The sequence below is a fragment of the Rhyacophila brunnea genome, unplaced genomic scaffold (assembly GCF_057557595.1).
Source record: "Rhyacophila brunnea isolate RB1 unplaced genomic scaffold, BYU_Rbru_1.0 scaffold_6, whole genome shotgun sequence".
Taxonomy (NCBI): domain Eukaryota; kingdom Metazoa; phylum Arthropoda; class Insecta; order Trichoptera; family Rhyacophilidae; genus Rhyacophila; species Rhyacophila brunnea.
In genome coordinates, this window is record NW_028233276.1 from 10,579,455 (window position 1) to 10,595,918 (window position 16,464).

Genomic DNA, 16,464 nt, shown 5'->3' on the forward strand with positions numbered 1-16,464 from the left:
TGCTTCCGTCTATGGACACCTGCTGTCCGAGATAGATGTAGCTGCTGACTTGCTCGAGTTGGGTGCCAGAAATACAGATAATCGCAGGGTCCGAAAAACAGTTCCTCATCACTTTTGTCTTTGAGACATTTATCTTTAGACCGACCGTTTGACTGACATCCGCGAGTTCTTGCATTCTACCTTGGAGGTATTCGGGTCTTGTGAGAGTATAACAATATCATCTGCAAAGCGCAGGTGACTGAGGTGCTCTCCGTTAATTGGAACACCTTTTTCCTCCCAATCAAGTTTCCTAAATAAGTCCTCAAGAGTAGCGGTGAATAGTTTAGGTGAAATGGTATCACCTTGCCGGACACCTTTGTTAATGGGGAATTTACACGACCGTTTGTGGAGTTTCACGCATGCTGTGGCATCACTGTATATACTGTTCAATATATTTATGTAGCGTCTGGAAATTCCCTGGTTGCTAAGGGCGTCTATAATTGAGAATTTTTTGATGGAATCAAACGCCTTTTCATAGTCTACATAGTTTACATAGGTACCTACCTCTACTGAAATATTATTTTCAATTTAGTTCCTAGTTCAGAATTTCAGTACCACCAAGTTTTATGGAATGCTGAAATATCTAGTGAGATTCTACTATATGTACTTACATATTATAAAACCCTTGAATCAAGAGGATTTCGTTTCAAATTGTCTGCAAACTCGTTAGACACCTACTTATTCGTACCTATTGCATTATTTATTTTCGACTATTATACCTAGGTACCTACGGACATAATAATTATTATACCTACACCAAAAATCTTTAAATTGGCATATACACACCTGTTTACTTAGAATAAGAGAATTTTCGCGAAACCTATTCTCAAACAGTAATGGGTTTAGGTACGCGGAGGTCTGTGGCGCTGACAGGTTTGGAAGCATCCATCTGAAAATGTTGCGCTAAAGCACCATAACTATTTGTATTACAATACAACAGTAAGTAGGTAGTTATGTTAGGATTTTTTTGATGTTCGATTTCTTTTAAAACTAATATGTCGATATTTTCTAATAAAGCGACCGCATGGTCTACTTTATTAAGGAAACCGCCACTACTTCAAAAGTTATAATATTCGTATATATTTTTTTTGTGATTTTACCGAGGCTTTGACTGCGACTCGCTGTCATATCGCCTCTTCTCTTCTAGAAGGGGATCCGTCGATCTCCTCCTGTGTCTGACTCTGTTAAATAACTTTACAATTTTGCCTAGCTCTTCCATCTTACCCACTGCCAGGACACCCTAATTCGTCGACATTCTCATAGATATCCGCAATTCGCAGCTGTACTCTGTGAAGTTCATATTTAGGGCATTGTAGTGCTATATGTACAATGTCCTCTAAAACATGACATTTTTGTATTCTATATATTTGTATTTGAATATTTGTATTCGTTCCTTCATTCACCGCCGCATATAATGCACCACCCTTTTGCAACGCATGACTGGCCTACACCAAAGGGACGTCACGGAATGGAAGCGTTAATTTATTTTTTTGTTTCACGCGTTTTACTATAATTTTATCAGGGGAAAATAATGTCACGTTAGCAACTCAGAAAATGTTTTCAAACGAGTCCACACTTTTATCACAATAGTAACATTGAACAGAACAGTTTTAATTTTACACCAAAAATGGCGGTTGTGCAGATCGTTAGTGTTGTAATATTTAGCATTTTATTCAATTATGGTGAGTCACAAGTACTTAAAATAATAACAATATCTATTTATATGATAACCATAATATTACCATTGTGTTTTTCATAGATAATGCTCACTTATTACGTATATTATTTTACTGACGCTTTACTAATTTCAATTTGTTTACTTACATGTTTTGTATGAAATCATCCGAAAGGTGTCACACCCATTTGTGTGTAATTACCTGTTTATTGCGAAAACGTACCGAATATCATCATTTTGCACATATTACTGTATTTAAATGTCGTTATCTTTCGTTGTTTATTGTTATAATGCGAAAATATTGGTTTTTTACCTGTTTCACCTGTCCTGCACCTAACCTACGCCATTCAGATGCCACAACAACCCATAATATCAGATTTTTTTTATAGTATCTTCTAATTCTTTCCGCATAAAATATTTCACGTTTTTTTCAGTCAATTTTAATTGTTATTTTATTAGCCGTAGTTTTATTTATTATAGACGTATACTACATACTGTAGGGTAATTTCTGTACCTAGACTGGGACGTAGTTTCACACCTGGATAAGCACGCGACATGTTTTTGTCTGTAGAATAATGCCCTTTATACTTTGTACACAGGTAATAATCTGTTTCCTTTACAAGACTGAAAGGTCTTCCATTTTTTTTTAAATTAATTTTGTGATTTCATCCTTATTTGCCGGAGCCTATTGTAGTTACCTAATTAAAAAACAATATTAACATCAAGTATCCTTTGTATTATTTGTATACTTAGTTAAATTCTATATGGGTGTACTTTGCTATGATTTGAATGAATATACATATATCATTGGTATATTTTTGCCTGCTTTATTTACTACATAACTGCGCATCACCAACCAGTCATGAAGTGATAGTCTGCATACTCCATCTCACTTATTGGAGTTTCAGAGAAAGGCCAGCAGTCGTTTCTCAAATTAAGTTAGCTTCAAATATACCTTGGGTTTTAAATGGAAATCAAAATATCTAAAAACGTGTTGGTTCTGAAATTGGCACCTCAAGATTTCAGGCGATAAGGAGAATTCATGAATATCAGAAATCTTCACAAAAGAAAAGAAACCCCCAGGCTTAAAATACCTATCCTGCAATAGGTGACTTGGAGGCTCATATCGAGGACAGAATAATTCCAATCCCTCCTTAGATTCATTATTTTAAATTTCCGACACATCTGTTTCGGTAGAGTTTCAGTAAGTACACTAGTACAGAGTACACACCCAAGTCAAGATTTTTTATTATTTTCTGAATTCTTTCTTTAAGCACCAAGGTGCATGGTTGCTACGTCAGTCCCATGCAGCTTCATTTCAGGACAATTAAGTTTGGTACTGAAATCTTTTCATTTTTACACGTTCATAGTGTCATGATAGGCGGATGTGCATAAATTGCGGCTGCATATACATGACAGGTGGAGATGGGGTAACTCAAATCATATCCTGATACTATAGGAAACATTAATGGAGGCGGTATTTTGTCAAGTTTTGTAAATATAGTGGTTTTATATTAATTTTCAATACTCGCGTGGCTGTAAACACAGTTTACTGATCCCTATTTTAGAGAACACCCACTCAGCGAGTGGTAATCCAACCTGTTGCCATTTGAACACTTATTGCAATGTGTATTCCCAACACTTCTTCTTTCACCCTGTCACGATACAGCATTGGGGCATAGGGCAAGCATAAGTTCGCGCCACTTCCCTCGATCCATCGCCAACTCTTGGGCCTCCCGCCATGCCAGACCTGCAGCGCGTAGATCGCTTTTGTAACACCAACACTAATGACAGACAAATGTGTTGTTAATATTAGGTATGTGGTGATCATATTACATACCATTTTGAAGTATGGAGGGGAAAATATCAATATATCCTTGGTCAATAAATTCAATGTCATTAAAAGCCCTATTTTTTCCCCAATCTTTTTCCTGTCGTGGCACACTTTTTAAATTGCAAAATAACCCCTGCACACTGAAACTGAAGAATACCATCACTTTTTTCAAACTCGTAAATATACATGATATCTGTAAGTATTTCACATCCCGGCTCTGTCAATTTCACATATTTTTCAATGTGTGCTCGGACCCAGAGTATGGAGCTAATAGGTCGAGCAAATTGGCTAACATCCATTTATCATAAAAAAAAAACAAAAATCTGCCTTCTCGGAACTGGGCAGTCTGAGCAGGTATTTTTTGTTACATTTCTTACAGCTAATTTATACACTAAATAAATGAAATGCAATGTGAGGCTTGTTCTCGTAGGGCGCCATGAATATATCTTATGAATATATCTACTTTATTATGATTATATCCATGAATATATATATAATAGCGAACCATTATATATTCTGTTTTTTAAATTCTATTTTATTGTTTAATTTGTACTTTTTGAATCATTGCTGTTTTTTTAAATTTTATTTCTTTTGTATAAAACTATTTTTGCTTTCTTTTTTTCCTCCACTTTGTTTTTTCTGATTTTCCGAACTGAATTACTTGTAATTTTTATTCTAAATGTCATGTTGTGAACGTCCACAATTAATAATTTGTTATGTACTCAACGTGTCTTTTTCAAATAAATAAATAAATATCGTTAAATATGAGACACTTCTGCTTGTTTAAGAGAACAATTTTTTTTTTGGACTGATGCTCGAATGACCAGTACTTAATTTTCTGTCAAAAGTTTTTTAAATCCTCACAATTACTTTTGGGCTTTAACGGATTTGATTTACGTCGAGTAGGCGCTTAAATTTTACAGTACCCACCAGTGTTTTGCGGTACACTTACCAATCGTTGCTATACCAGTTGGGAATCCCAGCTCTATTTTATATCCATTGATAGTATTTCAATTGGAGTTGTCACAAAAGATCACACCCTCATGACGATTGCTTCAATCAAATCATATTGAATGCACCCCAAAGAATATCCTACTTATCATTCAATTGATATACCATCACTGTACAAACAAGAAGAAAGAACATCATTTAGTTGTATGGTGTGAAAAAATGAGATGTTTATAATACCCACTCACTATTTTTGTTCTGTGATGTGAGTCATGTTAGTTGGTAAACATCACTTCTGTTCCCGTCTATTGTCATTCAAGAATAAATTACAATATTGTCTATCAATTATTAACATCAATATTATTTGTACCATACAGTAGCGAAGGGTGGAGGTAGGCTGTTAAGATCCTGTTGGTTAGTTTTAAACATCCATTAAACTCAGCCTAAACTAAACCATAATAGTTTTGTTATGTTATTGATTTATTTTATTTATTATTATCGTTGAATTATGAAAACATATTACAATTATTGTGTTAGTTTTTAAAAATCAATTAAGCCCTGCCTAAACCGAACCATAATAGATAAAAAAATATTCTTCTGTCTATAAAAAATATCTAAAACTATGCCTTTAAATCATACATCATTTTGTATATTTTATAGACAGAGGAATATTTTTTTATCTATTATGGTTTGGTTAGGCAGGGATTAATGAATTTAAAAAAACTAGTCAAACACCATCTGTAATATGTACCTATTCTTAATTCAACGAAAACAAATAAGTATGACTGAAAAAGTTTGCACTATTTTTGTCGGATCACAGTAAAGTTTTTAACAAAATGCTCATATTTCTGCAAATACATTCGTGATAAAATATAACAATCATGTATTAATTACAATAAAACGTTATGCGACTAATTTGCATCATTTAATAATGAATAGTGATAACGACACTGTCAACAGCCATTTAATCAATAATGTAAATATGTACAGATACTTAGTTATAAAATTGCCAGCAATATTCTAAAACTATAGAAATCAAAGAACCTTCATTTCATTTTGGCATTGATGTAGATGTGAGTTAAAAAAGTCAAACAAAGTGAGATCTCTGGGGTATGAGGCGTCTGTTTCTCGAAATTCATTGTTTCTTTTAAATGAACTGATGAATGTGTACATAATTACTGACATAGTAATAGTTTATAATAATATAATACTATTTTATAATATATGAGTATGACACACCAACCACCGACCACTTAAATATGTCAGTTAACTATTCACCACAACTTTCAATTGATGACTAATTAGGTATAATGATCTGAGGTACCTGATCTGATTCATTTCATTGTAAAAATGTGAAAAACCTACTTTACAGTTTTACTTGTAGTGAAGCTACTAATTTTTGAAATGAATTTATGTTGACTATTCATGGATAGTGTAATTATATAAGTATTTCATTTTATTATCTACTGAATATTTTATTGTTAGAAATACATGAAGGAGTTGAGATTTATAAATAATAGAGATATTCCTATGGGATTATAAGAGAAGCTTTCGTATCTAGTTTAATAAAAACGGTATAATATTAAGATAAATTATCATTTTTACTTTTGAACGCATATTGGCCTTCACTGGTTATATTAACATACTTTTTGTAAGGAATTGTTTTTGACCATTTCTTGCTTTATTGAAATTATCCAATTGTCTGAGGGTGAGACAATTTATTATGAATGTATGAATGATATTTAACAAAATAGTTTTGATATCAATTGTATCAATGCAACCGCAGATGTTTCATCGAAGGTCAACGAAGTACCTATTTAAGTTTTTAATATGACCTGTGCATACCTACTGGCACACAATACGTTGTCATTTCATTCCGCTGACATTTAGTCGACAATATAATAATTGTACGACAAGCTAAATCTATTGACTAAAAATCTTATTTGATGTATATTTGATATGATTTTTATTATACTGGTTTAAACTAAATTCCATACATATTATTAATAAATGTGTTTCAATTTGATTTTATCTTTTGTCTGCACTTTTCGCAGTTGTTCAGTTGTTAGTCTTTCGTTGCCACATATTTCCGTCAAACTTTAATTTATCCATTATCAGATAATAGTATATGTCAGAATTAAATAAAAAGTTTACTAATATTAGAGCAATGACATGGAATAACTAACAAATAGTAAATAAACATTATATAATATATTATGCGGGGTCATGTACTATGTAAAATAAAGTGTTGTTATCAATGCAAATATGTTTTGTATTATTCTTCGGTGCTCGGGTTATCACTGTATGTACCTGCTACCTTTGCCCTCCTCCTAGTCGAGAGATAGCAGTTGAGCTCGAGAAAGTGATCGTTATTAATTCTATGTTTTAAATTAGCTTTGTAATGAGAAATTAATTGCACAAGCGATAGACGAGTGGTAAAGTCTCAGGTTATGAAGTCGCAGGTCTTCGATTAAAAATTCATGTTATTTGTCGCGTGTTTAGATCCATAGCTTGAATCTAATAGTTAGAGAAAAATGTATAGCATCTATTTCTAGGTACAAAGAAAATCGGTTTACAAATTTTTGTAGGATTACTAAGATGATCCACATACGATTATAAATAATTTACGCACGTATATATATCTGACTCAATTTATTATTATAATTTATTTCCTGTTTGTGGTGATTCTGATTAATAATGATACTGGACAGTGACATTTGATATAATAACTATGTAATGACAATACAACAATCTTATTTGCCACAGCCATAGATTGAATTCGTGTATTTATTATTTTTCAGTTGTCTGCCAAAGAACGCCGACCATTTCCCACATAACACAAGAACAGATCAAGGATATCGGCGGGACAGTGGAACTAGACTGCTCCGTGCAGTATGCACAAGATTATCCTGTACTATGGGTGAGGTTTCCTCTTCCTTAAAGTGAAAACTGCTCAGTCAACATAAGTTTATTTGCACCGGAGACTCATCTAGGAATCGCTCTGGCCAATACCGCACATGAAATTTATATTTATTACTTGCTACAATTTTGTCAAAATTGCTGAGAAATTTGTGTTTCTGCAATTTTGATATTTTTTAACATATTGGCAATAATGGCATTGGAAAAAAATGATTCGGGCACAATGACCTGTTTGTTTATTGTATGTTTATTATAAATTTGTAAATCAATAAGATTTAACAACAGCTAGCAACTCATGACCTTTTCACTGCCAGCCAATTTTTACTAGGCCGGCTATTTTTGGAATAAAATAAATCCCTCGAAATAATATGAAATAGGAACAGAATGATAAATATTTGTGAAAACTTACCAAATCAACATGTTTCTCGAATTTATTGTGAATATTTTCACACTAAAGTGATAAATATTCTTTAGAAAATAATATATACAAACAGTTTATTCAGAAGTTATGACACGTATACAAGAACGCATGACTGACATGAGTTAGCTCGGCTTTGGCAGTGATCAGGTTAATGAAATTTGAATAAACTACTGAGCCATAACGAGTGAACTGATTTTTTGTTACTTTTTTAGATGAAAATGGACAAGACGCGTACGGCAGAGCTATTGCCGATTTCGACAGGCTCGTCTCTCATTCTCCGAGACTCTAGATTTGCGCTCAGATATGATGTGGCCTCCTCCACGTTTACCCTGCAGGTTTGTCGCTTCATCCTACCGATCGATTCACTAATTTCTTTCCTACGTTAAAGACTACCATAATATAGATAGACAATTCAGATCTTAATCTTCTCATTATCACCTTGTGATTAATAAATTATGGCATTTCACATTCCCAATATATGTAAGTATTTAGTTTGTGACCTGTTTATAATTGCTATTTATTTGTACCAATATTTATGGATTACTGTAAGATGTGGGCTATCTAACAATAATGTCAACTAATGATTATTTTGTTCCATAGCAATAAAGAAATAATAGGTACTACACCCGATTCTTTTTTTGCACGGGAGATACATTCTAGAGGCTACATTGCAAAAAAACGGGTAAAAAAGATTAGATGCACTATGCATACTTATTATTATGACGCCTATCGATCGACATTAGATTAGTTTCACGAGGAAAATGATTATAAATAGCTGATAGTCATTTGTTTCAGCTGCATTATTTACATTGTTTTCTTCATTCTCTTTGATTTGTTTTTTCGACTGCCGTCTGTCGTCCATTTAAATGAATCAAAATAAATTATTTTATTAATTATTCCAGATAAAGGACATCCAAGAAACGGACGCAGGCTACTACGTGTGCCAAGTATTGATATCGATCAGCAACAAGATCGCCGCTGAAGTGGAACTGCAAGTGAGAAGACCCCCCGTCATCTCCGACAACTCCACCAGGTCTATCGTCGTGGGAGAGGGACAGAGTGAGTTATTTTATTCAGCCGCTCGCAGCATCCGTCTGAATGGTAAATGTTTCAAAGATCCAGCTGGGTTAGGTCCGCCGCTGGATGAAACCGATTTTGATTCATCGATTTTAGCTTCAACAAAATATTCTAGAAAAAATATACTCTTTTTAATATTTCATCTAATCCTGAAACATAGTGCTGTCGATTGAATGTGTTTTGGTATGTTGCAGGTGTTCAGATGGAGTGCTATGCCGGTGGATTCCCACCGCCGCGCGTATCGTGGCGCCGGGAGAACAACGCCATCTTGCCCACCGGTGGATCGATTCACAGGTACGGCTTTAACTGCTCACTGATAGTGATATTAAAATATAATTAGAAAACAAGTCAATATACACACTGTTTTCATCAATTTTCATTAACCCTTTCTAAGCGTTACGAATCCCGACTTAGTACAACAGTGCGCGTTGTGATTTCAAGCATCAATAAATCGTAATAAATGTCAGTCAAACATACACAAATAGAGTAGTAAAAAATCGGAGTCAAGTTCAAAAATGATTATGACAGAACCTAATATTTTATGTGACTCTAAAAATAAACATTCGTCGCCTAAATCTGATAAGAAATCACGAACAAGACTTCTTCATTGAAAAAATGCCAGCTTACTCGAGCGGCGCCATGACACTTACGAAATGGTGCTGGACTAATGCGTCGATGACAGATTAACAAGTGTAAGAACAGTTCAGTATTCTTATAGTCTACCGGCTACCATTTCGACAAATATGTCATACACATAATGAATAATAATATGGTTTATGACTTTTATGAGCATTTTTGTTGTGTGTTGAAAAAATATCAGTCATAAATAACTCATTTTTATAGCATCCAGGACATCTCAAACTGTGTAACTTTTGTTTGAACTCGCATACACATTGCAGCACTGCAGGCCAAGTATAAATAAATCATCCTTGAGAACTACTGGCTATTTGAGAGTGATGTACTTACCACCAGTGCCTGGTTTGTACCTACCATTGACCCCGAACTGAATGGAATCGAATGACGAATAGTTTATATAACAAAATGGTTTATTTTTCGAATACCTATTACAATTCGTAAAATATTAAATTTCAAACACTTTTTGCACTTCTAAATGCTTTATAGTCACCACAATTTTATTTTCAAGTTCATTTGTTTTTTTTTTATTATATTACTTCAATAACCTGGTACTAGAATAGGTAATCTCTTATTTTATTATAATGACGTGATAGTAAGTAACTCGAGTTATTTTCGACTATAAATATAAGAAGAATTCTACATAAAAAAAATAGTAGTCATGAATCAAACCCTTTTGAATAGTATTACGAAAAAAATAATTCTCAAGTGTCTGTCTCACACCAGCAGACGATGATTTGCCGCTCAGTGTATAAAAATTCAGTAGCGCGGGACCTGGTGTTTGCGTAATACGACAATTTCCGCATTTATGCGGGAACGGGCGTCTGAGTGTTCGTGTCTTTTCTTTATAAATGGCTGATAACTAGGGTAAATAAATAATTTTTGTCTGTTTCACCTAATACTATAACCAGAAAATAGTATTTAAAAATGTTAATCAATGATAAACAAAGAGACATATTAAATCGCGGACTTCTAGGTATATTTAAATGACACCTGGTTCAAATTATTTTCCGAAACTATAAACTCGCGGATAATATACTGGCAGATAGGCGAATGAATGCAATCTCCAAAAGCATTCCTTTTGTAAAAATATTTTGTAAATTCACTTTGATCAATGTAACTTTCGAATATTCTATTTAACAGTTTACGCACCAAATAGTTTTTCAATCACTAAAAAACAATATAACTTATTATATCGCAAACTCGTATCGTTACAAACACGTCAGTCAAATGTCTTCGGCGCACATGCACTAAGAAGCGATAAGACACTATATACGCGGCAAATTTGAATTGGCCCGATGACTGATATATTTTTATTCAAGACACGCTCCCGAAAAATATTTATTTAAATTAGATAGAACAAAAGTTTAGGCTATCCATTGACAGATGTCAAGAGAAGGATGATTTTTGAATAAATTAAATCAATATTCGAATTATTCGCGCCTGGCGGAAAGCAGTACTAGGCAAACGAAAATCGAAATGACTTTAGTCAGCTGACGCGCGGATGACTCGCGCGTATAGGCTGACTAAAGTCAGTTGCCGCGTTAGAAAGGTTAACATTAAAATTAACAAAAAATTTTTTTTTTAATTTTCCAGAGGAAATGTTCTCAAGATTGACAAAGTAAAGAAGGAGGACCGCGGTACATATTATTGCGTGGCTGAAAACGGTGTAGGGAAAGGAGCTCGCAGGAACGTCGCCGTGGAAGTGGAATTCGCCCCTGTTATCAGTGTCCCCAGACCTCGACTAGGACAGGTACTCTATTCCTTCCATTCATAACATTTACCGATGTCTTAAATAATGTAATCAAGGTAAGTGTAGATCAATTATTCAAACATGTATTACTTTTATTTTATTGCAGGCTTTGCAGTACGATATGGATTTGGAGTGCCACGTGGAAGCGTATCCTCCGCCAGCCATCGTCTGGTTGAAGGACGAAGTTCAACTCTCCAACAATCAACATTATGGGTAACCTTTGTTCATTTCACTCTTTAGTTTACGATTTTGACACACCTGAAGGCACATCCATCATCCTATATTATTTCTTTGCTCACACTGTAGTCTTAACACTGTATCTACGGTAGCAATTGTCAAAACTTATATCATTTGTGCCCGATGCAACGTCCATGCTGTACGATTGCATCAATTTACTTGAAAATATGTCAATATTTTATTATGTATGCTGAAACGAAGGCCTCACACGCCGAGCTGATCTGCCTCTGTCCCGTGTGATGCCTCGCCACGTACTTCCGTAGAACTTGCCTATCTTGTTAAATCAATAAATTGACGTATGATAATATGAATAAAACTGTCTGGCGATTATTATTTTTCCAATCCGTGATTTATGGTCGTGATTTCTTGTACGTACTAGGTTTTTTCTTTGTTTGGAGGGCCACTAAAGAACAGCCTTAATCGTTTCTAAAGATGGTAATATACTTTGTAAGACTATAAATATTATTATTTTATATTGTGCCTCATTTTTTTTAGTATTTCTCACTTTGCTACCGCCGATGAATACACCGACACCACAATCCGTGTGATCACAATCGAGAAGAAACAATTTGGCATGTACACCTGCAAGGCTGCCAACAAGTTGGGACAGAATGAGGCGCAAGTCGAATTATTTGGTTCGTAATCCATTCTCTTATATCCGCTTCTGAATTATGACATGATAATATACTGAACTCGTAACCGTGGACTGATTATATCATATTCAATGTGCGTTACCTTTGATCGATTAATGAAACCGGCTTATATGATATAATTGTCCTATCGGTCATTTATTAAAAAAATGCCATGGCTTTAGACTGTATCGCAATAGATGGATCTTATAGGTGGCTTTGGCTCTGTGATTCCCGCTGTTTATTACAGTCCGGCATGAATAGCTTTAGTTTTTCTCGTTGGACTCAATTGCATTATGCCCGTTTTTGGGAATGAATTTTAATTAAAATGCCCGTAGAATATGAATTGGGCTGTATCAATGACGAATTAAGCCGGTCATGGGATATCAAAAACACAGTTTATTTTTTAATGTTTGCCACTTTTGCTGAATACGCTCATTCAATGTATAGGTTATTTAATTAACGTTAATTTATTTTTAATCCTACTAGTTTTTCATAATTATTATTCATGGTGTCGTAATATGTACACTAGTCGTAATATGTAGCTTACTTTAAAGATTCTGAATGTATTTTTTCTATTAATATAGTGTTTTAGTATATTTTCAAAGTAAACTATTCAAGAGTGTAAATTTATTGATTGGCCTGCCGCTGTGAATGTAAACGTGTAGACCTCATTCAGAACTCGATCATCAATCCATCATTATCGTATTTTAATCTATCCCTGTCTAGCCTGTCGTGGATGGTTTCCTTGTTTGATTACTGCGATTACGCCCTTTACCTCCTGTCTACCGTGAGAAGTAGTCATCTTGACATACTTGAAAAATAAATTTTCCAATTAATTAAGTTATAGGTTAATCAAGAATGGAAACCAAACTTGACGTGGCATTTATTTTGACATGATTTTATTTGTATTGAATGCTTTGCATCTCAATTTTGTTTGACATTTTTTTCATTTGTGTTTTGTTTTGTTGTCTCCTCCCTCCGTCACCTCCTTACACCGACAAAATCACTTCTCACTCGTTCGCCTCTCAACGAATCCTTCATCATTTCATCTTTCGATCCGTATAAAACTTACAATTCTCACAACTTAACGATTTCTGTCCGCACTACTTCACTTGGACCGACTCTTACTGTCATAACAATAATATAACCATTTAACCCTCTCCCCGATTGCATCTCTTCATTTACATCTATTTGTACAAATCATTTCAACACATATCACCTAAAACATGTAATTCACTGTACTTTTTATCTGAAATTCTGATTCCTCACATTAATGGGGAAATTCTGATTCTTCCACATTGAAACTACCGCAAAAATATTTCAAAATAAAATAAACTCACATCGCATGTATTTAATCACCATATAAACCGACACTCACATTTATTCTGATTATTAAATAAAATTGTCTACGTCATATCCTCCATTACGGATACGATTTTAACCCCTCGCATATCAATTGACGAACAATCCTGAAATCCATTCCTCAACCTGTCCTATCGGCGGAACGCCTCGTCCTGTTCTTGCGACAACAGAGTCCATCATCCCGGTGTGTCCGCCGGCATGCGGGCAGGCCCGCTATGGCGCGTCCGCCTCTCTCTTGCCCAAGACCTCCACGCTCTGTCTGGGACTCGTCGCGCTCGGCCTGCTGTACCACCTCAACCGACACGATCAAAGGTAAATCATTCAACTTACACACCACCGAGCTTCCGTTCAATAGAGGAGATCCAAATTGTATGTCTATTCTAATTAATTTGCGGAATATTATAATATAATTTCGTTCAATAGGAAACTTGACTACTATATAAATAATTAATTAATTGAACTGGAATGTATGCGGTAGAACTCCATTGTAATGGTTTTTAAGTAATAATTGTTCATTGCGGATGATTGATCGAAAATAATCTTTGGTGTAACTAATTAATTGTTTATCCTGTCAAGTGATTTCCTGGATATTTATTATAAAATTACTAATCAATATAAGGATAATAAATTCATTAAAGATAATGCCATACGTTAGTAAATCAATTTAAATAATTTATTGTAATATATCAATCACCAAAAAGAAATATCCTGTCAAGTGATTTCCTGGATATTTATTATAAAATTACTAATCAATATAAGGATAATAAATTCATTAAAGATAATGCCATACGTTTGTAAATCAATTTAAATAATTTATTGTAATATATCAATCACCAAAAAGAAATATTCCTAAGGAGAGAAGGATAAACGTGCACTGTTATTACAACTTTTTGACAAACTCATTTGCAAGTATTTAGTTTTTTTTTTAATTAATGAAATTTATCTATGTCGAGTCAATCCTTAGGATGATTATTGTGTTTGCTGAGAGCATGGCTTTATAATCATCGTAGAATGTTGTATTATATAGCATAGCAGCATTGGAATGATACCTATCCATTTTATTTGTAGCGCTTTGTGATTTTTTTGTTTATTTTCTTATGTTACATAATATTTTGATATATTATCCATGTATATCGAAAACTGAGCTAGCTAAAATATTATGTAACGCTCAATTAGAGTTTATTTATAAATAAAAGGACGATATCGGTTTTATAATTTAAAATGCTCGAAACAGCTTATTCTTTCTATTCACAGTTACCTCTGGGACTTTTTTTACTGTTTTTATAGACCGCTTTAAATGTAATGTAATGAATCATTTCATAAGTTTTACACATGATTTTTTGAATGATTTGAAGTACATATTGATAAATAAACACAACACTACAAATAATGTGTGTTTTAATCTATGGATTTACAGTACAGAATAGTTGCACTTACTCATTTTATTTTATATGTACGCATTGTGAAAAAATCACTGAGTGTATTTGAGACGTCTGAGGTTGGGGATTGATATTATCTTTTTTATGTGTTATTCAGAAACCGAAATCCCGGACATTAACTTCCCCGGCCTGCAGTGGGATCCGGCCGTTTACAATTATTACTTTGGCTCCGCACATTCTCCCTGTCACGATCGTCTTTATTTGGCTGTCTTCGCGCTCTGCTCCATGATTTTCACATTTCTATTCAGCCTACGTTGAAAGCGACCGACGATACTGTCAGCGGTCTAATAGAACCATACATTTACACTAAAAAATGACCAGAACTTTCAATATTCTCATAACGAGCACTCATGTAGAGTTTAATCTCGAACATCACAAATCTCACCAGTTTATTGAGTCGAGTCAAGAGGAGAGTCGGTACCTATACCAGTATCAGTTGTAAGTTGCTAATACAAGTAATTTCATCTAGCATCTTATTTACTCTGACATACCAAATACATTTCTCTACCAGAGTCTTTTCAACTTTTCTTGTATTCTATTGAAACTTACAATACCTGACATGATAAACTCATTGCCACAGGTAAATGCTCCTTTATAGGAAGCAGAATGAAGAGTAATATTATGTACTGACATTGTGAAGATGTCAAAAGTGATTATTAACGAATTCTTTTCCTTCGCCTCTAAGGTATGTACGTGTAATGTAATAATTTAAGCTAAAGGTTGTCTCTGAAATATGATATTGTATTCTAATATTATGTAGTTTATTGTGTGCACAAATGCAAACAGGTGATTCAAAAGTACCTATATTCCATATGCACAAAAGAAAATAGAGCTGCCTCAGTGAACAGTGCAGTGGAATGGTAAATGAATTTATTATTGAGTATTCCCATTGTCAGTTGTGATATTCGAGAAGTGAGACCATCTGTTTAATGAATATAATCAATCTGATTTATGCGGAACTATTTATAAAGTCAAAATGAGTTTGAAGTCATGTACAAAGCCTATTTTAATGAATGTGTGCCGCTGATCTTGAAACATTTTCTGTCAGCAAAGGTAGCTCTATACATTTTAGTTTCATTGAGTTATCGGTGTGTAGCCGTATAGTGTCTCTCGATGGTTGATATTATAAAAGATAATAAATAGCTTTTTCTGCTGATGGCTGTCGTAGTCTTCATTTTATAATATGATTAGTTTTATGCATAATATTTTTCAATATTTATAACATTAAATTGCTAATGCTGACCACTCCGAAAACAATATTTTCATATTGAACTTATTCATGAACTGTATTCATTCCATACATTTCTCTCTGGAACAAAACATTCCTTTTTCTGACTGATTTTACATAGATTTATTTGTTGATTTTATTCACAGATCGAAAATTGAACATACATTATAAGCTGATGTGTTTTACAATATAATAATGATTTCATTTTGTATATTTTGAGCAATCATTATTATTATTATATTATGTAATTTTAATCATAATAACCTA

At 33.8% G+C, this 16,464-nt stretch overlaps 1 protein-coding gene across 1 annotated transcript; it reads left to right on the plus strand.

The window, feature by feature from the left end:
- The first annotated feature begins 1,634 nt into the window (after window positions 1-1,634).
- On the plus strand, window positions 1,635-15,942 carry Lac (septate junction protein lachesin). Its single transcript, XM_085956672.1, has 10 exons — window positions 1,635-1,721; window positions 7,298-7,416; window positions 8,049-8,171; window positions 8,739-8,895; window positions 9,108-9,207; window positions 11,143-11,299; window positions 11,406-11,512; window positions 12,032-12,171; window positions 13,701-13,842; window positions 15,067-15,942. Exons 1-10 carry the CDS (start codon window positions 1,667-1,669, stop codon window positions 15,086-15,088), a joined length of 1,122 nt encoding a protein of 373 aa, XP_085812798.1. The 5' UTR covers window positions 1,635-1,666; the 3' UTR covers window positions 15,089-15,942.
- Window positions 15,943-16,464: the final 522 nt, after the last annotated feature.